The sequence below is a fragment of the Corticium candelabrum genome, chromosome 1, assembly GCF_963422355.1.
Source record: "Corticium candelabrum chromosome 1, ooCorCand1.1, whole genome shotgun sequence".
NCBI lineage: Eukaryota > Metazoa > Porifera > Homoscleromorpha > Homosclerophorida > Plakinidae > Corticium > Corticium candelabrum.
The window spans coordinates 5,927,886-5,952,267 of record NC_085085.1 but is presented as its reverse complement, the minus strand read 5'-3'; the positions used below and the strand labels follow the sequence as shown (position 1 = coordinate 5,952,267).

The 24,382-nt window shown below is 42.1% G+C and overlaps 4 protein-coding genes across 4 annotated transcripts; 2 read left to right on the top strand and 2 right to left on the bottom strand.

The window, feature by feature from the left end:
• Positions 1-232: 232 nt before the first annotated feature.
• Positions 233-1,018, top strand: LOC134185253 (uncharacterized protein K02A2.6-like). Its single transcript, XM_062653068.1, has one exon. It carries the CDS (start codon positions 233-235, stop codon positions 1,016-1,018), a length of 786 nt encoding a protein of 261 aa, XP_062509052.1.
• Positions 1,019-4,304: 3,286 nt separating this feature from the next.
• On the top strand, positions 4,305-11,375 carry LOC134179368 (zinc finger protein 330 homolog). Its single transcript, XM_062646243.1, has 9 exons — positions 4,305-4,449; positions 7,314-7,333; positions 7,396-7,466; positions 7,534-7,613; positions 7,673-7,799; positions 9,033-9,137; positions 9,198-9,244; positions 9,310-9,427; positions 11,097-11,375. Exons 1-9 carry the CDS (start codon positions 4,330-4,332, stop codon positions 11,333-11,335), a joined length of 927 nt encoding a protein of 308 aa, XP_062502227.1. The 5' UTR covers positions 4,305-4,329; the 3' UTR covers positions 11,336-11,375.
• A 17-nt stretch (positions 11,376-11,392) lies between these two features.
• LOC134179374 (elongation factor Ts, mitochondrial-like) lies at positions 11,393-13,712 on the bottom strand. The gene is made up of 4 exons (XM_062646255.1): positions 13,675-13,712; positions 13,520-13,618; positions 13,189-13,466; positions 11,393-11,983 (listed from the first exon to the last, which is right to left on the bottom strand). Exons 2-4 carry the CDS (start codon positions 13,560-13,562, stop codon positions 11,393-11,395), a joined length of 912 nt encoding a protein of 303 aa, XP_062502239.1. The 5' UTR covers positions 13,563-13,618; positions 13,675-13,712.
• A 4-nt stretch (positions 13,713-13,716) lies between these two features.
• LOC134179359 (beclin-1-like) lies at positions 13,717-23,459 on the bottom strand. The gene is made up of 17 exons (XM_062646231.1): positions 23,332-23,459; positions 23,192-23,256; positions 23,086-23,126; positions 20,021-20,105; positions 19,894-19,956; positions 19,123-19,196; positions 18,850-19,044; positions 18,728-18,790; positions 16,544-16,627; positions 16,178-16,238; positions 16,033-16,121; positions 15,894-15,965; positions 15,795-15,833; positions 15,694-15,736; positions 14,183-14,232; positions 14,069-14,119; positions 13,717-13,999 (listed from the first exon to the last, which is right to left on the bottom strand). Exons 1-17 carry the CDS (start codon positions 23,456-23,458, stop codon positions 13,891-13,893), a joined length of 1,311 nt encoding a protein of 436 aa, XP_062502215.1. The 5' UTR covers position 23,459; the 3' UTR covers positions 13,717-13,890.
• Positions 23,460-24,382: the final 923 nt, after the last annotated feature.

Below are 24,382 nucleotides of genomic sequence, written 5' to 3'. Positions count from 1 at the left end.
ACATGCTGTCAAGATTGCCTGTTCCTGTGAATGTCATCGATCCGAATGAGGAGATTTATGGCTTACATTATTGTGAGCAGTTACCTGTCACTGCAAAAGAAGTAGCCACCGAGACTAGTCACGATACCGTCTACTAAGAATAGTATACGAACAAACTCGTTTTGGTTGGAATTTCAAGGCACAAGTACCTCCAGAGTTACAACTTTACAACAAGCGGGCTGAGGAACTAACTATGGAGAAAGGGTGTTTGTTGTGGGGAAACAGAGTGATTATTCCTCTAAAATTGCAATCCACTGTTCTAGGAGAGCTACATGAAGGGAATCTCGGGATCAGTCGGATGAAAGCACTCGCACGCAGCTTTATATGGTGGCCGAGACTGGATAAAGATATTGAAGATTTGGTCAGAATCAGATCCTGTCCCGAATGTCAGAGTTGTAGAAATCTTCCAGGCCACACAGTTCCACATCCTTGGATTTTTCCAGAAGGACGTTGGAGGAGGATACATGCAGATTTCGCAGAGTGGAAAGGGAAACAATATCTACTGTTGATTGATGCCTATTCCAAATGGCCAGAAATTCACGAACTGGGAACACATGCTACTGCTACGCAGACTGTGGAAGCCATAAGGAGAACATTCAGTTTCCGTGGTATTCCTCACAAGCCGGTCACGGATAACGGACCTCAGTTCGTTGCTCACCAGTTTGAAGAGTTCATCAGGGCCAATGGTATTAGACACCAACGTACACCTCCCTACCATCCGGCGTCAAACGGTCAAGTGGAGAGATTGGTGCAGGAACTGAAAAAGAGCTTTAAGACCAAGCCAGTAGGACGATATATTAGTCACCAAATCTCTTTGTTCTTACCGAAGTACAGAACTACACCTAACTGTACTGCCGGAAGGACACCCGCCGAGATGTTAATAAAGAGAGAGCTGAAGACAAAGTTGACACTCTTACGTCCTGATGCGGGAGGAGAAGTGAGAGATACTCATATGATCAATACCAGCAAGCCTCAGTAGTAATTAACACGGAGTTTGAACCCTGGGCAAACAGTTAGTATTTTGAATCGCAGGAGAGACGGTCGACGAAAATGACTTCATGGGTTAATACTTTAAAGATCGGGACGAGTGAACTATTTGGTGGAAGTAGATGGACAACCCAGATATGTACACATAGAACATCTGAGAGTTCGAGACACCAGAAGTATACCGATACCAGTTGCTGAGCCTACATCTACTGATGCTGTTGAAGTGAACATACCTGATATGGAGATACCATTATCAATAGCAGAACAAACAAGTAAATCTCTGGAAGTTTCAATTCAACCAGTGCAAGATCCACTACCTTCCAACCAGCCAGCAGAAGTAACTACTGCGAAGGAAGCAGCTGATGTTACAGAAGAAACACCAGGTAGACGATATCCCAAGAGACAGAACAGACAGATACCAGTTAGGTATCGTTCAACTTAAGGAAAGAGGAGTGTAGTAGATTAATTAGTTGCATGTTTGCGGTTAGCATTAGAGTTTGCACAGGACTCTAGTTGTGGTAGTTCGAGTTGGTAGTTGACAATACACGGCTAGCGATTGTATACACTACAGCAAGTTCTAGGTCCAATGAGCATGAGAAAGATTGTATCCTTTCTTGTGTCGGTCAGGCCTTCCTCACCTCCGTCTCCTACACCCTTGATGCCATTGGTCAGGAAATACTGCTCCAGTCTTTCCGCATATGATGTCCAATTCCCCTTTGTAGGGTCAAACTCCTCTACTCTTCCCAGCGGACAGAAACCGGTCGCTCGGACAGAAACCGGTCGCTTCAGCCATGATCCAATCCGATCATCGTCGCCACTTTGTCGTGTATCGACAACCTTGATAATATCCGCGTAGACACTGGGAAGGTACTCTATACACCTGGTTTATTCAACAACGTACTCTACGGTAGAACAGACTCTAACGCATACCACTAGCCACTATATAGACAAGTCTCCGCCTACTATACCATGCATATACGGATACACTACACTTTCCCTAGAGGGCTCATCATCACCTTAGGATGACAAAATGTTGTGTCTAGATAGACATTCCTAAACGTCTTTATATTCCTACAAGAAACACTATAAGAGTAAAAGACAAAAGCAAAGACAGAACAACCAAAACAACCCGTCTTTACAATGAAGAGCAGCCATTTGCTTGAGATCGTCAGTGTCAAGTCGAAAATCTCCTTTAGCAAAAACCGATACTGTAGATAGGATTTTGATAACGTTTACATAAACGCAACACTGACAAATGCATTATGCAGCGTAATATATATTTAAAAAGCCAACGTTTTAATCAAGAACAGCATTAAAATTCTAATAGCAATCAATGTGCAGTATCTCCAAATGGCAACCCCAGAATCTGCTCAATGTGTCATTATGCCCATACATTATGGGCATGTGGGGTCTTTAGCCCCATCTGGGCGCCCACCAACCCGACATGTGAGCCTACCAGGGTCATGTTTCTGTGTAGTCCACTCGGCGATCAATGACTAGCCAATTCGATATAGATTGCAGGCATTACAGTGACCGCAAACTCCATGCCCGGTGGATATCAATGACCACCACGACAGTGCTGAACGTCATCGTCAACGGACCATTCGCCAGACCACTTAAACTCCCCAACGACTGAACCGAGTCATAGTCTCATGGACAATTAAAGCTAGAGAAACATGAGAAAGAAAGACATGAAAGTTTCATAATTTACTGTCGTCACTGGAGTTTGAACCTCCAAACCATAGAGTGGTAGCTATTGTCGCTAACCACTAAGCTAGCCTCGCGAGCTAAGCCTTCCTCCATGCTCACTGCGCTACCTCACGTGCTGTTCGCCTGCTCGCACGTGAGAGGAGGTGCTTGAGCCAGAACAGCTCGCACGGAGGGAAGGCTAGATTGCAAATCCGTACATCAGATGATGACATACAGCGGCATGTTCACGTCACGAAACTTGACCTAACTTGATTTATTTAATTAACGTTTGACCTAACATGATTATAATGAGTGTGCATTGACACGAGTCAGCAAGGTTTTTAGGCACTACTTCCTGTTCCCCATAAGTGTAAACTTTGAAAATCATCAATATTTCGATCCGCTGTTTTTGGGACTTTCGCGATGATCTCGGTATCGTTAGAAACCGCTAGGTCTGGCATTTCTGTTTATCAAATTATCTAAGTCGTTCCTACAAACGAAACGGAAAGATAATACTTTTGCATATCAAAGACAAACGACTGCAGCAATGGTTGTTATCCAATTATCTTGTAAGACCAACGGATCAGCAACTGGAGCCATTTAATTAAGATAATTGGTGTAACATGGTTCAACTGGAGCAGCACCTAGTGCTGTAATGAGCACACCTGGTGTGACCTCTACTTCATTACTCACTTCCGAGTTCACACTAACTTACGGGGAATATAGACAGTAAGACGTGTATGTGTCAAACCCGGAAATGCGCATGCTCTGAGAAGCACGTCACGTGACTTAGAAGTCCCGACCAGCGAGAACTAGTGTTTTATTGTAAATTTAAAATATTTTTAATGTCAATAAGCAGACAAAAGACAATAAACATCTAGACCTATGACAATGAATCAGTACTTACTGTCAAATACACTTCATGTGTCTAGTGACTGTAGTGTGTTCTAATAAGTCTGTACATCAATCAAACGTTCTAAAGTGCTTCAGCTTCCAAACTATAGTCTCAGTAGATATTTTATGGGTGAATTCTGTAGCTAGACGTTGATGCTCGTCTGGTCTCAGATATTGAACACTTCAAGAGAAGGCGTGTTAATTAATTAACTACTGATTGTCCACTCTGTAAAATAGAACTTCTTTATATGACAAATCATCGTAATCGACATTGTGCAAGTTTGACATTAATTTATGAATGTGGTAATATCAATAATCATCACTGCAGAAATTATACGCTTGGTGCATGATTTCGTCGAAATTCAGACTGTCACGTACAGTCTAGATTCCACAGATCGTGACACAATGAAGACGTAAATACGTTCCCTGCAATATCTAACCTAATGACTGACCGTACAACAGTTGCTGACTCAGACAGGTAACGCACCGTACACTCAGTATCGCCATGCAGCAATTAACTGACGGCTAGGTGGCCCTTTCTAGGCAACACTGCACAATCACATCCGCAAAAATCTCATTCATAAGTCTTTTACCAGAACGGTGTAATTCATGTTTGCGATTGCCAGGTCTTGTAAAAACGAAAATATAAAACGTACGTATATCAGAAACTCGCGCTAAGCACTGTGCAGGTTTCCGAAGACAGTGCGCGCGTTAGTAACAATGCCGAAAAAGAAGACTGGAGCTAGAAAGAAGGCTGACAAACAGCGACTACGTCAGAAAGGCATTCGAACTGCACACTTAACCAGAAACTTGGCAGAGCAACCTTGTAACCAGCAAATGGTAAGCAGCGACACAAGCACACGAGTAAAGCTGCCCAACCTTCTCTAGTTTGCACACAACGTATTGGGCAGATATATAACTATATAGATGTGTCTAGTCGCGAACTCTCAGAATAAAGGGAAATACGTATGTATAGACACATTTTTTCTCTAAAAATGAAGAGAAATGTAGGATTGCTTAGAAATTACAAGTCTGACATAGTAACAATAACGTCATCCGGTTTTTCCAACCCGAATAGACAATGATGTAGGGTGTGTAGATTGGAAAAATTGGATAACTTATGTCAGACTTGTTTCTGTTGTTTTATATATGCAAAATCCGTACGTTTCTCCTAAGGTTTTTTATTTTAAAAATGTTTCTAATTCTACGTTAAGTAATATTAGTAGTGTAAGTGAGGTTGTGTATAATGAACTTAATTAGACTACCGTATTATCTCTAATATAAACACGTCTTTCTATTTTTTTAAAGGGTCTGATAGGCGTGTCTTTACTAGAGACGTACATGTTTTAAAGTCTTGCATGACAGACCTTCAGCATACGTGGGGAGACAGATCTGGATGCGAGAAGATGGGGACCCAGACCTGTTCTCCCGAGCGCTCATGCTGAGGGTCTGGCACGCGAGACTACGTGTCTTATCAGACAGTGTCTTATAAAAATTTCAAAGTTGATAACTCAACTATGCTTACATTAACAATACAATTAAGCTATCGTTTATTTATTAACAGGACGTGTGATTTTACAATTAAGCTATTGCTTATTACTGTGATGTGTGTCTTTATTGGAGAATGTGACTGTTATTCTGTGGATGAGGTCCCATAGTGTGCTCTTATTGGGGAGACGTAGTTGTATTGGAGACCTGTGTTTATATCAGAGATAATACGGTAAATCATTGCTTAGAAATTAATATTTCAGTTGAGTCTACCCTTTAGATAGCTATAATCATGGTATATCTTTAAATGAGGTTTTATTCTGTATGTATTGTGTGCTGTAAAGATTTCAAGGAACAGAGTGTTACATGATATACGCTGTTTGTTCGACATGCCGTAAAGTCTTGTATAAAAGCCACAGTTTATATGCACTTTCAGGCAATTTGTTTGCCGACTTCTGTCTTATTAAGACAGGGTTCTATTTAAGACAGACTTATGTATACACAATCACCACAATCTGTGAGATAGGCTTATATGCAGGCACAAAATTATGGTATTCACAAAGTTTCAAGCTTTGTTATAATGCTTAGTGTTTGTTACTCACTTCAAAGTTTGTTTCATGACACTGATGAGAGTGCACAGTTGAGTACCTTTTTCAGACATGCCTAAACAATACAATAAAGGGAATAAAATGTGGAAGCAGAACGGCGCAAGTATAATGTCAGATCACTTTATCATTGTCCCTGAGCTTCATATCCAAGCAATCGTTCATGTATACAAGGTAGTTTACACAGTACACACCATGTATATGCCACATGTACAAAGGCACGTGAACCCCGAGTCTGTCACAAAAAATGTGGCCTCTATTAGAGGGTGGCTTCTATTTAAGGTTGGCTTTTATACAAGACTTTATGGTACATGAGGGAGATGTTCCCCAAATATGGAAGTGTTGAAGTTAAGCAATGTCAAACAAACGACAACTACATGTGACCTAGCGTACACACACACACACACACACACACACACACACACACACACACACACACACACACACACACACACACACACACACAGACGTGCACACATGTGCACACACACACACACACGCTGTTACGTATGTGACATATCCCATGTCTACTGCAAACGGCGACGACGATGGTAGTGCTGTCTATTTTTTTATGAAACATTAGTCCTGCTTTTAATTGACACGATTTGCTACCAGTCTAAAATAGAATGTTTGATGTTGAAATTACAAGAACTATTTGATTGTTTCTCTTCAAACAATGCCTAGGAAATCATGGATACAAGCATTACCATGAAGTACATGCACTATGAGCAGCAGCTGTACAGAGCTCTTGCTTTCCAGTTAAAATACTGTTTCTGCCAGAAACTAAAGGCAAGCAGCAGCAGGATGCTCAAAACACCCTTACTACCCTGCTGGCTATGCATGCCATTGAGATCAACACTGATGACAGTGTGGAATAACTGAATCGATCAGCAGCAGATAATGCTTAGGCACGGCTGCCATGTGATCTGATTAGTTGCTGAGTATCGTGCACATACTGTTTGGAAACTGTGATGTAGGTATTACACATATGCTAATGTTGAATTCTTGTGGTGATTCAATAATTTAGAAAAAAATTTCCATGTGAATTTGTTTTGTCATCTTTGAAAATACAAATTGAACCAACCGTTTATAGATTTCTGTCAATCTTTTCATTTCAACAGTTGAGTATATTCCAGTACAATGTGTTGAACTATAAGCACATGATGTGTGCCACTTTGAGTAGTTCTACTTGTTTCTCACAGGAAATGCACTTAGACTTGATCCAATTGTTGACCAACCTGTTGTCTTCATGTTCCCCTCCTGCTGTGTTTGAAGAAGAGATGAAAAAATTTGAATGTTTAATTAAAAAATGAAAAATTATTAGCACATGTACAATTATCACACTTGACGAGCATATTTGCTGTGCAGTAGTTTGATTTGTATTTAATATGTACACACACATTCACAAACCACGACTCAACAATGCACAGATGCACATGCAGAGAAACTAATCTCATGCACTTGTGCACCATACGTGTGCAACAGATATTTGGTTACTGATCGTTCGCCTCATACGGGGATCGAAGGCCAACCAGACCCTCGACCATAACTAAATCTGTGCTAATGCAGTTTGTATGTCTTGTGTGTGATTGATGAAGTACGTTTTTGTAGGAATGCGACAAGTGCAAGAGGTAAGACTTGCAGTCCAATTTCTACACTATCTATACGTCAAATTTACTCTCGATTATGTCAGAGCACAAAAGAATCGTGCTTTCTGTTATTTCTGTGCGTCAGTTCAGAGGGTCCCAACGTGTGCTGAATGTGGTCAGATAGTTCTTCGCACAGAGTAAAACGAGACTGTAGTATGTATGAGCTTGTATGATACTGTTAGGCAAAAACAAGTGCATGGCAAAGACTGGAGACTGCTGTGTGAAGCATCCAGCAGGATTTGCATCAGGAATGGCTCTCGTTGTTAGTAGCAACTGTTGTCATTTTGATTATTTATTTATTGAGTTTGTTTGTTGATTGAGGGTGCAATCTGTGACTTTTGTGAAGCATGGGTGTGTCACAGTCGGAAATGCTTGACGACTCATGCGTGTCAGTGTGCACTCATGGATGCTGTCTGTATGGAGTGCGAACGGAGTGTGTGGGATCACGGTAGGAAGATTTACTCGTCAGTCAACATTTACAAAATCATAATGTGTTTCCGTAGTAAGTACATACTAGTAATGTTTGCATGCATGTGTCTGTGCGTGTTTGTGTGTGTGTGCACGTGTGTGTGTGTGTGTGTGTGTGTGTGCACGTGTGTGTGTGTGTGTGTGTGCACGTGTGTGTGTGTGTGTGTGTGTGTGTGTGTGTTTGTGTGTGTGTTTAACCATTTTATTTTCTAATAATAGTAATAATAATTTCAATAATTATTATAAAATAAACATAAATTTAATCAGTGTTGGACACGGGTGGTGTTGGGAGTGTTGGGCACAGTGCATGCAAGTATTGCACTGTGACTGGACATTATACCAGGTCATTACAACCTGCAGCACTTACAGAAAAATGCTTCTTGGATCCAGTTGGATCCTCCGTCAAGTCATGTCTTCTGTATAGACAGCCATGGTGGTCTAAGCACCTCTGAGGCAGGGTTTGCCTGTGGTGCTTACAGAAGACCCTAGAACCAGACTGATCTAGTCAAGCACGGCGTAAAAATATTAGTGTTACTGTTTGATAATATTTCTATTAGGTACTATTAATCCGTATTTAATAATGATTGTTGTAGCAATATGTACGTACTAGTCAAGTTGGTCGTTATAACTGTGCATGTGTATCAGCCACAGTTTATTCATGTTTATTGCTATTTTGCTATCTCGGTAGTCATTTCTTCTTCATATACTAAGGTACATTGTTCCCACGTGCACAGCACAAGGCAACCTTCAATCACTATCACGTGATATGCAATCTCTTAATAGCAGTGTTCGAAAAGGTGGTCGTCAAGTTGTCATTTGATGACTAACTGAGTTCATGTGACGACCAATTATACCAGCAAGGTTGCCATCTTGACAACTAAAGTCACTCAAATTGTGCTGGACCCAAGAGATTATTGTTTTTATGCTGTGTGTGTGAGAGTAAAACAGGTCAGATTGAGAGTGACACATCTGAAGTCCTGGGATTTCATTATTGCCAGAACAATTAGTATAATTGTTTGATATTTACGAAATATATGAAACGTCTTAAACTCCTTGACGACTAAAAATTTATAAGGTTGCCAATATTACGACTACATCTGCCATAAATTTGCAAACACTGTAATAGACTTTAGAAATATATTATGTGTTATGATAAAACTATTACATCGAATAAGTTAATTCTCAATTATTTGTGTTTTTGTTGTCGTGTTAGGTGGACGAATATTTAGATGTGCATTCTGCGATTGTTTTCTGTGTGAGGACGACCAATTCGAGCATCAAGCGAGTTGCCAGAGACTAGAAAGCGAGGATCTCAAATGTAGCTATATTGATCTAATGATGTATTACTTTCCGGCATATTGTGTGATTGTAATTGTAGGTGTATCATGTAATCGTTTGGGTCAATACTCATGTCTGCGATGCAAGGTTACATGTTACTGTAACACAAGACATTTGTAGTCTACTTCAACTGTAAGTTATGTCCACTGTAGGCATGCTACTGTGAAGATCATGTAAGGAGGAAGGGAGTGAAGTACGTTCGTGGTCAGGCTCTTCCCTGCCCGAAGTGTGGCTACGAGACAAAGGAGACAAAAGACTTTGCTATGTCCAGTATGTTCATTGTGTGCCCAAATTCATCGTCCTGTGTGTGTGTGTGTGTGTGTGTGTGTGTGTGTGTGTGTGTGTGTGTGTGTGTGTGTGTGTGTGTGTGTGTGTGTGTGTGTGTGTGTGTGTGTGTGTGTGTACAAAGTGTACCAGGGAAAGTTTTAGCTAATGTTCTTTTGGAATGAGTTCACAAAGCCGTGGATTCACAATTGCTGGAGTCACAACGTGGTTTCACGTGTGGAAGGGGACGGTTGACCAGATATGGGTTGACCAGATATGGGTTGTCAGACAATTGGTTGAGAAGGCAAGGGAACATGACACTGAAATGCATTTTTGCATTGTTGATCTGATAAAGCTTATGATTCAGTGCCAGTCCTAGCTAAAGTCCTGAGTAAATGTAGTGTTCAGAAGGAAGTGGTGCGAATAATCATGAACATACATGAAAGAATCAAGTGTGCAGTCAAAACTAGGGCTGGCCTTTCGGAACAACTGGAAGTAGCGACAGGTGTTAGGCAGGGATGTGTTCTATCTCCTGTGCTGTTCAACATTTATATGGATAACATCATACGACAATGTCTAGAGAAGGGAAGTGGAGGTGTAAAGTTTGCATATAGATTAGATGGGAAAATGTACATTGGATATAGGGATAGGAGTAGAGAAGCTCATGGCTCCTGGATATGCTGATGACTTTGTTTGTGTGCACAGTCTGGGTTAGAATTACAGAAAGTGGTAGTTGTGTTTGATGAGGTTACTACAAAATGGGGAGTGGCTATAAATGCAAATAAGACTTGAGGTTCTGAGTGTAGCGAAGTACACCAGCTTGTAATCCTTTGAGAGGGCAATATCTTCAAAATGTCTCGTCATTCAAGTATTTAGGTAGTTTGGTTTTATTCATGCAGGAGGGGTGTGCACAGGAAATAGCTGCAAGAATTGAGCATGCTACTCGATTATTTACAGCCTGGAAGAAAAAGGTTTTTACAAACAGAATCTTTAGCAAGGAGATGAGGGTCAGAGTGTTAAAACCTTACTTATGCCAAAGTTGTTGTACGGATCAGAGACCTGGCCATTGACAAAGCCAGATATTCAACGCCTCAACACATTTCATTTGAGATGCATTCGGTCTATTTTGAATGTTACAAGATGGGATAAGATCAGAAATGTAGACACAACTTGAGAGCAGTAGATGAGGAGTGTATAGAATTACAAATATGTAGAAGGCACATACAATGGCTGGGTCACTTTGATAGGATGCCTTCTCAAAGACATCAGAAGATGTTATAGAGAAGCAAACTACTACAGTAGTATTTGCCATCAAAAGACCAGCACATGGTGTCAAACAATGCTGGATAGGCACTGTAATGTATGATCTAAAACAGTTGCGAATTGACAATTTAGCCCTTGCTCAAGATCGCAGAGCATGGAGAGAAATGTTGCATCGCCTGCGCCATAGTGGGTATGGTGTCTGTGTGGCTGTGTGTGTGTGTGTGTGTGTGTGTGTGTGTGTGTGTGTGTGTGTGTGTGTGTGTGTGTGTGTGTGTGTGTGTGTGTGTGTGTGTGTGTGTGTGTGTGTGTGTGTGTGTGTGTGTGTGTGTGTGTGTGTGTGTGTGTGTGTGTGAACCTGCCTGCCAGCTGTCTGCATCATTTTAGGGCTTGCGTTGTGTTTCTATTATTACAGCACGGTCACATGAATATGGTCGTCACGGAGCTTCCTATGCTGATGACGATGATGATGACAAAGATGATCAAAGAGACTATGGTGCCGGAAGTTGGTCTTACCAACAATCACATTTTGAATATGCCGACTCAGACACAGAGGACGACAGTGACTCTGAACCTGACGACGACAGAGAGGACGAAATTCCCGACGAGGACAAAATTCCCAATGAGGACAGAAATAATGAATTAACGACGTGACACATGCTCAACTTATGTGCAATCTAGTGACATGTATGAGGTAAGAAATGTAACATTCTAGTCGTCACCGCATGAATATCGAAGGAATCCAAAAATGGTAGCTCCGTGTGATTCTAACATTTCCTGTATCATAACACTATTGTCAAACAGAAACTGTTGACTCAATAGCCAGTCTTGCTTGTCCATCGTTTTGCTTTCGTGCGGCGGCTCCATTCCCTTTGGATTCGTTCCCACTACTTGCATGCCAATACGAGATCCGAGTTTCCTCACAGCATCCTCGCTCTCCGATCCCTGTAGGGCGACCAGAGCACCATAACTGCCCACAGAACACGGGAGATCGACAACACGTGGAACACTTCCATGACTATACCCTACGACCACACCTTGAGCAGTAGATAGAGCTACACCTCGACGGAGCGATACTTTCTCTGAGAGCCTGCCGACCGTCTTTGCCAGTTGATCGCCTATACTTGACGATTCTGGCGTCGACAGAGACGACAGAATGTCGCCGTCAGCCTCAAACATGCTAACCGGGGTGGAGCATGAGTGACTCATATGCTCGTAATGAGTAAAGAACGATTGTGTCACCATTCCGACAAAACCTTGGAATGTCTCGTTTCGAGATACAAAGTCGGTCTCACAATTCACCTACAATAACATCAAATATTGGCTGCCATCTTTCTTTATTGAAAGGTTCCCTACAGTGTGTACATTGTAACCATAACCTGCAACTACATAGCTATTTTATCATTCGATCTTGACAGTTAACCGAGGCACAGGCATCACTCTAGCCAGTCCAGCCGTTACCAGACCAATATTAAAAATTCCACTTTCCCCACAAGACGCTAGCCTTGACCTCCCAGACCCGTGGAGGCCGATTTACTTGATTGGTGCTACACGGGTCTGGTAGCCCAAGGCTAGGACGCTAAATGGCATCAACTCCCGAGATAGGGTAGCTGATTAAATAAGCAATTTATATGCAACAAGTATTACCACATGCTTTCATACATGTTGTATAAAGTTTAGGTTGTGCACTCTTGTTTGTTTCATTAATTAAGAGACATTGCACTGGCTTTCATTACACCCACCCAACTGTCGGCAGAGACTAAAGGGGTCACACCCACTCATGCGCTAAGCAGGCCACGCCAACTAGCACACGCTAGACGGGCAACTCTTACTAGTGCATGCAAGGCCGGATCAATTACTATTTGCTGTCTAGGCCCCTGGTAAAGCTTAGGTCGTGCTTTTTATGATATCATCACATTTCTAACAATCAATCTTTCATGCTCTAAATGTCTCTGCATTATACACACTACATTTCGATAGCATTCTCATAAAATCTTCATATCCATTGTTATAGCAGTACACGTGCACATTGCAGTCCTCACCTCACACAGAGTGGGTGCAACACAAGGTAAGAGTTTACCAGACAATACCAATAGTTTATGAATGAGTCACGAATGTACTATATTGTAGCCTCATCCCCAGACTCTCCTGCGCTGGTCTCGCCCGGTGCCCGTATGCGCTTCGAATTGTCATACGGCATGAGACTAGCGCGAGATATTCTGGGGACGAGGCTACTATATTGACCACAGACTGCCTATAAATTTCATACATGTCCAAGTAACTTCAATTAGTGACTGACTTGTTCTTACACCCTACTGCTCCTGATGTTTTTCCAGTAAACTTTTCGAAAATTTTGCTTTCAAGAAATAATAGAATTAACAAAAAATATTTTTGGGTCTCGAAAAATTGTCGGTTGCCCAGGCTTTTGGATTTTGGCGCGTGCGCATGAAACATCGTCACACACACACACACACACACACACACACACACACACACACATCGCTTACCTCGACCATTACGCCATACGTTTTCTCAGTCTTCACAGCCACAAGACCGTGCGACGTTTTCCTCGACTGCAGCTGCTCTACGCGTGTCCAACCTTCTCGCTGTGCTTCGTCGGCAAGCCACGCTTCTGCCTTCTGCAAATCGTTTCCAGTCTCCAACAAAGCCCGACGGCATTTCAGAATAGGATAACCAGTCGATTTACGTAGTCGGGCTAACAATTCTGTAGAGACTTTCTGCGCATGTGTACTCAAATTGGATCGAATTCGACGTGCTGAAAAAGCTAAACTTTATATTACGACCAAAGTCCGTAATCGAAATATGAATATGACTCGCCTGTACGTGAACAAAATATCGACAAACTACAACGATACAGCATTCCTCCACTTGCAATTGCAGAGCAACTGAACTTGAAGCATGCGCAACACGTGTAGCCTACAGATGGCAGTCACAATAATCCAGTACAGTCGTTCGTTTGTGTATGAACCTGCCTGCAATTATACCACACGGCACACTAACTCTAGGCCTTCTCGCACTTTTAAACGTCAATGTATTTCCCTGAGATGTACTAATAAATTAATCAAATTAAAAATCAATTAACGTCAGTAGGCATGAGCCAATGTCATAAGACATATATGGCATAGCCATATTACATCATGTACACATAATTATACAACATTCTCATGTTCACTATCCCGACTGCATCCCTACTGGTCTTTGTCTGACTGAGCGGCTACAAAAGCTAATCCCCATTTCAGATCAGTCAACATAAACTTCAGTGCCTTTGTCCAGTGTTCTTCGGAGTTGAGTGTGATTCTGATTACGAACACAGCAAACACAAGATGCAGACAATAACAGTGTGACAAGTTTGGGTTCGCAGCTTACTTGATTGAAAACAATCCACTGGCCGTGTCACCGATTTTCTCTTTATCGATTCTATGCACACACATTGGGTTATTGATATTGCAGTCTTCGACTGATGAGATGCTTTATATGTACCTGTATGGCAGATTAAAGCCTGTTTCCATTCTCTCGATCAGCAACTTGAACTAAATATGCAAATAAAAATTTCTATTGTTACTGGATTGTATAAGGTTGTGTGTGTGTGTGTGTGTGTGTGTGTGTGTGTGTGTGTGCGCCATCTGTCATCGCGATTGTCATTCTCATATTGGTCTGTATGCACATGAACAAGCACACAAGCGATGGTTGAATTCTAATCAGTAGAGAAGTCGTGAACTCGTACACGAGTAGCGGACAACGAATGAATGAATGTGTGTGTGTGTGTGTGTGTGTGTGTGTGTGTGTGTGTGTGTGTGTGTGTGTGTGTGTGTGTGTGTGTGTCTGTCTGTCTGTCTGTCTGTCTGTCTAGCTGTCTATCTCATATACTTGATAATCACAATTTACAGTCCATGATGGCTATTACAAATCTCTACAATTGTTCTACTTTCATCATTATCTACTTCGACGCCACGAGGCCTGGAAACTTACTCATTACATATATTTTGAAGCCCTATTTTTCTATACCGTAGTATCACTCGCGAGTTACATTTCTGTAGCTGAACCGACACACGTTCTCTCCAGTATGTTTTAAAGTGTCAGCTGTTGCTGTTTCCAAACTCATCTGTAGGCCTTGTATTTCTCTGCCTGTTGCTCCCAACGTCCAAAATGTTCAAAGACCAAAGGCACTAATTTGACTGCTTCTTCACCCGAGAGACGTTCATTACTGTACTTCTCTGCTTTCGTTTGTTCTCTTTGCAATGCTGCCGCACCTTCTGTTGACACTGAAGAGAATATGACTTCGCTGCTCCATGGATGAGCCAAGGACACATCCAGATCTGTGTGTTTGACCCTGAACCAAAATCAAAAACTCTGATGTCTGGGCAATTATGAGATGTTGTAGTGATGTCGTGGCTCTTGTCTGTGATGCACCTGAAAACTTCTCAGGCAGTCAGACCATACATTTGAAATACGTGGGTCCAAACTGGACCCCCACCCCATTTGCATGTCATAATATGGTACCCCAAGCCGTCCAGGTAAGAGCCACCATTGCACTGGTTGATACAGCCATTAAATGGCATAGATAAACCCAGTCTCTCAAGCAAGTGGTCAAAGAAAAATAGCAAGAAACTAGTGAGAGCTTACTTGAGCTGGATATAACATTCGGCCATGCTCCTGCTCCCTTGTCCTTTATGGATGTTAACCTTGTTTGATCCCTCATGCAACTGACTGTCTCGATCACAGAAGATATCTCTGCCCCATCTTTCTGTCTGCCCTCATGCAACTGACTGTCTCGATCAAAGAAGATATCTGGTGTGTGTGTGTGGTGTGGTGTGTGTGTGTGTGTGTGTGTGTGTGTGTGTGTGTGTGTGTGTGTGTGTGTGTGTGTGTGTGTGTGTGTGTGTGTGTGTGTGTGTGTGTGTGTGTGTGTGTGTGACCAATTCCATCCAAACCCATCACTATCATCCAAATTCAAGTTAAAGTGATGAAATACAGACTAGACTCCCAATTACCTGTTGTAAACAATCTAGGAAAGCAACCATCGCTTGGTCAAACCTAACACAAAACGACACATTACAAGTATAAATCCTCCGACTCCATTTAGTACACTAACTTCGAGTTCCACAAGAATCGTAGCCCTCCAGTGCCATACCTGCAGTGTAACCTCAACAGTAACAATCACGTAATTACTCAAATATGTGAAAGTACGCACAGAGGCAGCTTGCTCTTTTTCTCTCCCACAGCCTCAATGTATGACTGGTTGCCAAATGGTACAAGCCGGTACCTGGTTTATCGAGTATGACAGTATACTGTTACAAGTCAGAACCGAACGTCGTCAAGGCATCACACACCTTTCAAACTTCAACTTCATTTTGGTCGCAAGCGATTGCAACAGGAGAACGGACTGACCCCAAGCGGCATTGATCTCGTTCCACTCAACCTACAAATGCGACACAAATCAACAACGGAATGATGACGCACAAAGTATAATCGTACAGGAACGCCAGGCAGTCGACCGAGTCTAAAACCATTGATAGTGCCAAAGTGACCACTATGCCTACATTCAGCACAAACGTCAACAACAGAATCGGGCCATCACTGATAGGCCAGACCAACTGAACTTGTTGATGCTCGGACAGTTAAACCAAACCGACCAAACGAAATAGAAAATAAAAAGTAAAGATAGTCATTGATATACGTATTAGTAGGATGGTTATGTACCAAATCTTTTCACACCAAAGCATAATATCATTACGCATGCACACATCATATTATATTTTATCTTTGTTGAGCTCATAACTGGAGCGACGCATCCGAGCATCAAGAAATTCAATCGGTCCGGTGTTAACAAACTGTTGGTACCAAATATGAAAAGTGCAGTTAAACACGTTCGTCTCTTTCAGCTTCTTGAGTTGGACTTGCGCCTGCTTCAATCGTAAGTCAACACTATGCAACAAAAAATCAAATCAAAACATTAATAAGTTGGCATTCCATCAATGTTCCAGCTAGGATTTGAATTGGGCGAGAAAAGAATTTACCAAGGAGAGCACTTTGTATCAAAAGTGGGGAACGCTCTACTGAGTCGTGCAAATTGTTTTTACTAACTTATGTGAAATTGACTTATATTGTAATCATAGTTGGCATCAGCATCAAACTCACTAGCAGGCAGCATCTTTACTACTGGACTACTGTGATGACTTTGATTGTCTTTCCTCAAACACTCGCACCCTACATCGTACCACGTCAGTTGGCTGTTAGTTGATGGATCTCTGAAGTCTCGACACACAATTTACAAAACATGACAGTCTTGTGTCTGTGTTCGTCTTGTTCAGTGCTCGTCAACAGCTACAGTCTTCCAGTCTTCCATTTCTCACTAAAACCATGTGTGGCCGCAAATGGTGGTTTCTTCCAGCTGTTTTTGTCCGATGTATTGCTGAGCTTGGCTTGAGCGTGTCTCTTGTCATTAGAGCAGGAATCTCAACTGCACGTGGCAGTCTGTGGCGTACTTGACCTACGAAGAGATGAATACCAGTTTCTGGCAAATTTGTGCAGAAACACCAGCATACATACCCTAGACATGCTAGTAAAATTTGGTGCTCTTCCCTGCTTGAAAACTCCTGCTGTTTTCCTTTATTCAATGGAAAACAGGGCTACTCTACTTTCCTTGCCATGGGTGAGTAGCCAACCTACATTTTCTCGCCCACAAATTTTGCGGTAAGGGCAATATTAAAATTTTAGAACAATCATGATCAGATGCTAAGCATTAAGGTATTTTGATTGTTACATTATTAATTTAGTCTACTCTACGCTAATTGCACTTGTGTAGCACACCAGGTCTGCTTAATTAAAATATCATACTCAGAAAGAAACAGAAAACAATTTTATCTTGCACAAATACCTCTTTCACTAAAGAAACAGGTTTGTTTGAAGAGTAATCATTTCAGTGTTTGTCCCATTCTGTTCGAACTCCTTAGAACTCAGTCAACTGAGAAACACAACATACAATTGACCCTTTGTATTACTGTTGCCCAATCAGCTGTGGCTTATTGCATGCTACTATGTGTTTGTTGCATGTTATAACCTGAGTAGAGTGACAAAGACAGCTGACCTCTGCTCAGTAGACAGTGGCAGCAGACAGTGGATACTGTAGGCGAGTAGATACACTCCAACCTCCCTAATCTGGACCTCCAAGATCCGGACACAACCCTAGACCGGACACATTATCCCAGTGCATATCAGGTCTTGGGGCTCCGAGGGTAAGCACTTTAGCAAGAAACTCCCTGTATAAACACTCAATTCTCAAGCCGTCTTGACTATCACGTGCCAGTGCGTATGAGAACGCGTATGTAACGTATGTAACTGTAGTACAAAGTACACATGTACATTACAGTGTAGTACAAGTGTGTACTGTACACGCATACTGTGACATTCACCAGACCTTATTACAGTGGCCTGGAATTCCAAGGATATAGCGCGCAATTAGCTATCTCTATCTTCCGGACATTCCTAGAATCCAGACAGCGGCCGGTCCCATACTGTCCGGATTAGCGATATTTGAGTGTATAGCTGTGGTGAGAAATGGTCCTCTCCATTGGCGTATGGCAAGTTGCAATTGCGAGTAAATACTCACCCTGTAGAGCCCTAGGAGTAACTTTGTTTGTCCTTGTCACATGTCTCTACCTTAGCGGTCGAAACTCCAGGATGACATCTGCACAAAACGTAACGTGTACCAGATTCATACCATGCAACTACTGACCCTCTAGAATACATAGTCACTGGCTCGCTGTGCATTCTTCACAGTATCTCGTTATGAAGACGCCTAGATATATGCCTAGATCCGGGGCCTTGCAAGGTTGCAAGTCTGACTGTCACGGTGATGGCGAGCTATGGCATAATTTCCTTGGGAAAGAAACTCACAGACAATTGCCTCAACTCCTTACCCATTCCATATCTAAGCAGGGTGTTGAGCCCCAATCAAATAACCTAGCTGGAACACTCCATCACTCACTACGTTAATCATCTGTTACACTATACACACATACTTACCTGCGTTTTTCATCGTCTAGCTCCATCTGCTGCCGCTGAAACGAATTCAAATCCTTCAAGTACCTACATGTAACCCAATCGCTATAACTACTGTCTTTTCACGTTCTGCTATTCATTGATACTTTTGTTCTTCCTGCTCTAATTTCTTCAACACTTCTCGTTCCTTTTCCATCGCTTTCGCAAGCTCAGCCCGTTTTCCCTCCACGGACTCCAATCGTCTCTTCCATTCTTCTTCTTCTTTCAGCAAGGTCTCGAGTTCTTCACACACGGCTCCGTCGCTTGACTCCTCTTCTTTGTTTAGCTTATCCAAAAAAGCACTGGAAACAAACACAACATAAAATACAAAAACCAGAAATGATTATAATAATTGAGTATACTAATATGTGTATACCTACCTGTAGCATTCTTTCTCTTTCTCAGCTAATTCGATCTCTTTTTCTAGTTCTTTGTATATCAAATCGGCACATTCCTAATATAAATAATTATTAATAATTAATATTATATACCATATTTCTGCACTGGTAAATTAGCATGCTGGTAAAATGGGGTTTACCAAAATTAGCGTAAAACCAATCTATACCCTATACCGGCATGCCAGTATAGACTGAGGTATACGGATCCTAGAAATTCCAGACATGCACAACCTCATAACGCTTATCTGCGTGTGCTTGACGATAGCAGAAGTTGACGCGACTACAAAGGGTAGAAAATCGTATATAATTTTAAAAAAGTGAAGTTTTAATGAGATTGGCAGCTTTGGAAGGTAACATCTCAAGACGATGACAATGTGAAGTTCTGAGAAGCTGCGTGCAAGACTGGACAAAAAGTCAAGAACAAATTGAAAAGATGAAGAAGGACAAGCAAGTGTCGTCTAGGAAGAGAAGGAAAGCGTCAGTGGTGGCTGGATCGAACGAGACAAAGAGGACAGCTTGGTTTCCTGAGTCAGAGATGTCCTATTTTTGCCCCACAATATACGAGCATGCCGGTATCCGGTATACCTTGGGGTATATCGTCATATACCTCGGCGTATACTGGCACTTGCTAAACCCCATAATTAACCAGCATGCCGTTGAAAGCGCAGAAGTATGGTAGTTAATAATAAATTACTATTTACAAATAACTATTACTCTCACGATTATCAACTTTACAGTTAGACTAAACCGTACCTCGCACAAAGGGTGGTCGACATCTGACATCCCAGACAAAATATCAAATACCTGCGCAGTCACCTATATGACAAGCGGGCACAATAAATACAAGATTCGAATACTATTGATACAATTGTTCACATACTTTAAGTCTGTAGCTCAGATTTTCCATCTTCACCTGATCGGAAGAAGTTATGAGAGAAAACTCGCTTCCGGGAGCTACAGATGCCCTGCACATAGAAACCTATGCTAATACCACTAGCCTAACAGCCAATGTTGTAGTTGCAGTAGACTTAATGGTACAGTCATCTAATAGTGCAATACAATACGGCATCAATGTTGACAGAAGCATAACAAACAAGGTCGCATTGCTGTAGTAATCTCCACCCTGTGTGTTATTACAATCATTTAGAGCTAATTCTTAATAACATATTAATAATTATTGATTGATTATTACTTGTTGATAATTACTGACGTCACTAATTTGACAACAAGTCAACAGTATTGCTGAGTGGATACCTGTTTTTAAGAGACAATTCTCGTTTGAGTGACTCTCTTGCCTCTTTTGAAGTCAATTACATTAGGGGTGTCCCCAGACTGCTTTCTTGTCTCCTCTTACTCTCCACCCATCACATGCAAAGAGCAGTCTAAATTTAGTGCACCGTGGCCAGCCTCACACCAGCAATTGATACCAAATTGATACCAATTACAATAATGACCCACCCACCCATGTTTGCCAATCTCATTGGTGCTGATGCCTGTACACCGTTGTGTCAAAAAAGCTTCATAGTCACTGAGTGCTGTGTCTCTTTGTGCAAAGTTACACGCCACATTAAAAGCAATGTGTCATTGTCATCTATGAGCATCTGTAGACAAATAATTAGTGCTACCATTAACATCTCAGCCACTTGAAGACTCTTAAAGATAATTAATTCCAGCTATGAACCATACAAAACGAGACTTTTAACTGTAGGTATAAAACATGGATCCTAGGAGTTGCTTCGTGCGGTCTTGTTTAAAAAACCCGAAAGATAGAGTGTGGCGGGTAAACTGGGGCAAGAGACTGCAGCTATCGCGCAAAAGAGTCATGTTTTGGAATCGCTAGAACACGAGCAGCGCTACTGCTTGTGATATGATGAGCTGACTCTGGACAGCTTCGTCTCCCCACAACTAAGTCAGATAAAGACTTTCGTTGTCAGACTATGCCATATCCGAGAATAACACATCTGCTGTGCATGCTTTATCGATATTCGACCGAGCTATCTAACCTACTCGCGTTTACAATACGCGACTGGACCAGACTGCACCGAACCAGCTCACTCAAATCAAACGGGCTGAGTCAGCCCACTCCCAAATTGGCCTGGTCGCGTTTACACTAGCACGTTAGACTGGATAGCACCGAGCTGGCACGGTCCGGTCCATTCGAGCATGCCAGTGTAAACGGGGTATTATTGTGTGGAGCACCAACACTTGCACATGCAGCCCTTATCGACGATTTTGCAGCTGGTGTTCACATGCAAGTAGGTATACATGTCAGCGAAGTGCACGTGTCATGTCGGCGTCACAGAGAACTATTGAGTCTTTCTTCATGAGCAACGCCGTCAAAGGTAAGAACACCTGCATTGTTGAAAGAAAAAAGTGGCCACTGAAGCCAATAGCATTGCACAAAGTGGGCGTGGCATTGGGTAACGCCCACTTCACAGAGTCTAGATGTATGTGTGGATGTGTGGTGTGTCATGCTCAGGAATGTGCCACGCCCTTAGTTCGATCCAATTGATCGTACATGGCAACCAGAGGCGATGAACTGCGAATGAGATTCGTAAAACATCCAACAAAAAGGATTTTAACCAGAACAGTGTAATACATGTTTACGATTGTCAGGCCTTGTAAAAAATAAACAACAGAATGTATGTCTCTGAACTACTACCACGAAATCAATAGATTTCTTGGGTTACAGCATTCATAAGAAAACGCAACATTGCATAACCATAAGTCTATGTCCCATATGTGATAACTCTCGTTACTGTACTTTGACAAATACAGACTATGTACAAACTTTGAAATCTAATAATCCAGCTGCAATCAAGCTGTTGAGACTTTGTAAAGGCACGAGATTTAAACGTATGAGGGTGAACTGACTTTGGGTCTGTGGGCTATGTACGTGGCTAGCTAACTGGCTGGCTATATCTGTCATGTCCGGAATGTGTCATGCCTTTAATGTAGTCCAATTACCGACCAGTATTTGTTGTACATGGCCACAAAAAACAATAGATAAACTGCCAATCAGATCCGTGAAATGTTTATAAGGCCATACAAACTACATATATAGTTTCACATCAGTGCCCTCATCACTAGCAAACCTCCCGCATGCCCCTCCCCTAGACAACTGCTCATGCGCCATCCACCATATGTGTCCATCTCGTGCATCTACGCGGAAGCTGCCAACACCATGGTTCTGATGTGAGTTCACATGCATTGGTGGGAGACAGGCAATTCCCTGGACAATCTTGTCAGTCAACCAGGTAATAATGTGTCAATATTAAAATTGAGTAAAAAAATGTGTTAATATTAAACAGATACCACGTACATATGTACCGCCCACACCTAAATTCAGAAACAGGCTAATGAGAAATGATACATACATACATACATACATACATACATACATACATATATATATATATATATATAGTTTGTATGGCCTAAGAGTCTTTACTCAAAACAGTGTAATTCATGTTCACAATTGCCAGCACTTGTTAAAAACAAACAACAGAACTTACCTGTCTGCAAATGCTACCGCAAAATCAATGGCTTTCTAGGTTTACAACAGTTATGAGGGAATCTAGCATTGCCATTGCATAACCATGAACACCATTTCTGTCCCGCATGTGATGATGACTCTGTAACTGTACTTCAACGACTACAAACTATTTACGAAGTTTGTGGTCACATGGAACGACAGTCAGTCTGTACAGTTTAGATAGATTTTACAAAGCACAAAAAACAAAATAGCGTCTAAATTCGTAATTATTTGTGACAGTCAGATCCTATCATGCTTTTCAAAAGGCTCTTACCTGTAGAAGTGACGCTGTAAACACAGCTTCAATTACTAAATTATTTGTATCAAATTAATCTACTAGCTTGCATTCACATGCTTCTAATTGCTCAACACTGTAGCTTAGATACCCGTATGTGCGGCAAATAACACACCTGGGTCTAGTAATTTCTCTTCTGTGCACGACATCATGCTCCTAGACAGCAAGAATTACAAATATAACGTCATTATACAGTGTGACGTAACCATTGGCTGGCTGACCTTGTATTCCGACGAGACATCAGACGTACTAGAATCACTGCTCACGTCTTCAGTCTTAGCAACAGCTGAACAGGACGTGCAAAACTACCTTGAGAACTCGGAATTCTGGCTACCGTCTCGAACTGGAGCGAATGACCTACTTGTTAGTTTTGTCAAGTTCTCTGATGTCAGAGTCGAGAACGTCGGTTCGAGTACGAGAGGTTGGCAGCAACGGCTGCAAACAAGACTGACAGCTACTCTATCAGACTGGCCGTCTGCCCTCGCCATCACTGCGTCGTAGTCGCAATAATGTAGATTTCAATATTGCCTCGCGTACCCGTTAAAATTAGCGCCGAACAGGTTAGTAGCACTGCAAAATTTCGATCAGGCTTGCGGTTGCAATTGTGATGGTGTCAATTGTGGCAATAGGGTTCGAAATTGTGACACCGGACTTGGAAAGACTTTCTAGTCAGCTAGGAGACTACTGAAAAAACTCTTAGGGCATCTGGATTGTACTAGACACGTGGCAATTAGATTATAGTAGTCTATAGCTACACTTGTGTGTACGAGTCTGCCTGTGCGTGTTTGTATAGTGGTTGCGTTGCGTTGCGTTTAGAGCTGGTTCACACTATGCGACAAAGACGTGACGGACCGTGTGACGGATCGTGACGAACATCTCTTCGTCGTGTTCACAATACGTGTACGTACCGTTAATTACCTTTCCCGCACTGCATGATTACATCATCCTCGTTTTGCTCTTTGCTGATTGGGTAACAGTACCTAGTCATTTCCTGGGTACGTCAACTTTCGACAGAGCGAACAAAATGGAATCGATTATATCCGTCAGTTAACGCTCCGTCAAGCAATCCGTCAGTCGTCCGTCAAGCAATCCGTCCGTCGTCCGTCTTGAGCGGTAGACCTTTGATGTGGTTTGACGGATCGTGACAGACAGCTCTCCGTCGCTTATTGTGAACCAGCATTAGGACCGTAGCGTGTGTCGTCTACTAGCCTGTAGTGAGCATGTTGAGTCAGTATAGTAAAGGTAGAGAACCTTATTAGGGGGCCCGTCCAAACCTGTGGCGGAACGCTACTTCTAATGTACCCTAGGGAGACCGAGAAAGTTGTGCAACTGCAGCGGCAGATTTCTCTGCGGCATCCTATTGATTCCTTTGAGGATGCATTACAACAAGCCAGGATGGCAGAAGGAGTTGG

Coding starts and splice junctions, on each gene's coding strand:
- LOC134185253 (XM_062653068.1), top strand. CDS start 233: ATGGAGAAAGGGTGTTTGTTGTGGGGAAACAGAGTGATTATTCCTCTA.
- LOC134179374 (XM_062646255.1), bottom strand. CDS start 13,562: ATGCTGTATCGTTGTAGTTTGTCGATATTTTGTTCACGTACAG. Junction 13,467..13,519: donor GATATTTTGTTCACGTACAG/GCGAGTCATATT, acceptor TATAAAGTTTAG/CTTTTTCAGCACGTCGAATT. Junction 11,984..13,188: donor CGTATGGCGTAATGGTCGAG/GTAAGCGATGTG, acceptor ATGTTATTGTAG/GTGAATTGTGAGACCGACTT.
- LOC134179368 (XM_062646243.1), top strand. CDS start 4,330: ATGCCGAAAAAGAAGACTGGAGCTAGAAAGAAGGCTGACAAACAGCGA. Junction 4,450..7,313: donor AACCTTGTAACCAGCAAATG/GTAAGCAGCGAC, acceptor ACGTTTTTGTAG/GAATGCGACAAGTGCAAGAG. Junction 7,614..7,672: donor CATCAGGAATGGCTCTCGTT/GTTAGTAGCAAC, acceptor TTGTTGATTGAG/GGTGCAATCTGTGACTTTTG.
- LOC134179359 (XM_062646231.1), bottom strand. CDS start 23,458: ATGGCGAGGGCAGACGGCCAGTCTGATAGAGTAGCTGTCAGTCTTGTT. Junction 14,233..15,693: donor TCCTAGATTGTTTACAACAG/GTAATTGGGAGT, acceptor TTGCATATTTAG/TTCAAGTTGCTGATCGAGAG. Junction 14,120..14,182: donor GGCTTTAATCTGCCATACAG/GTACATATAAAG, acceptor GTGTGTGCATAG/AATCGATAAAGAGAAAATCG.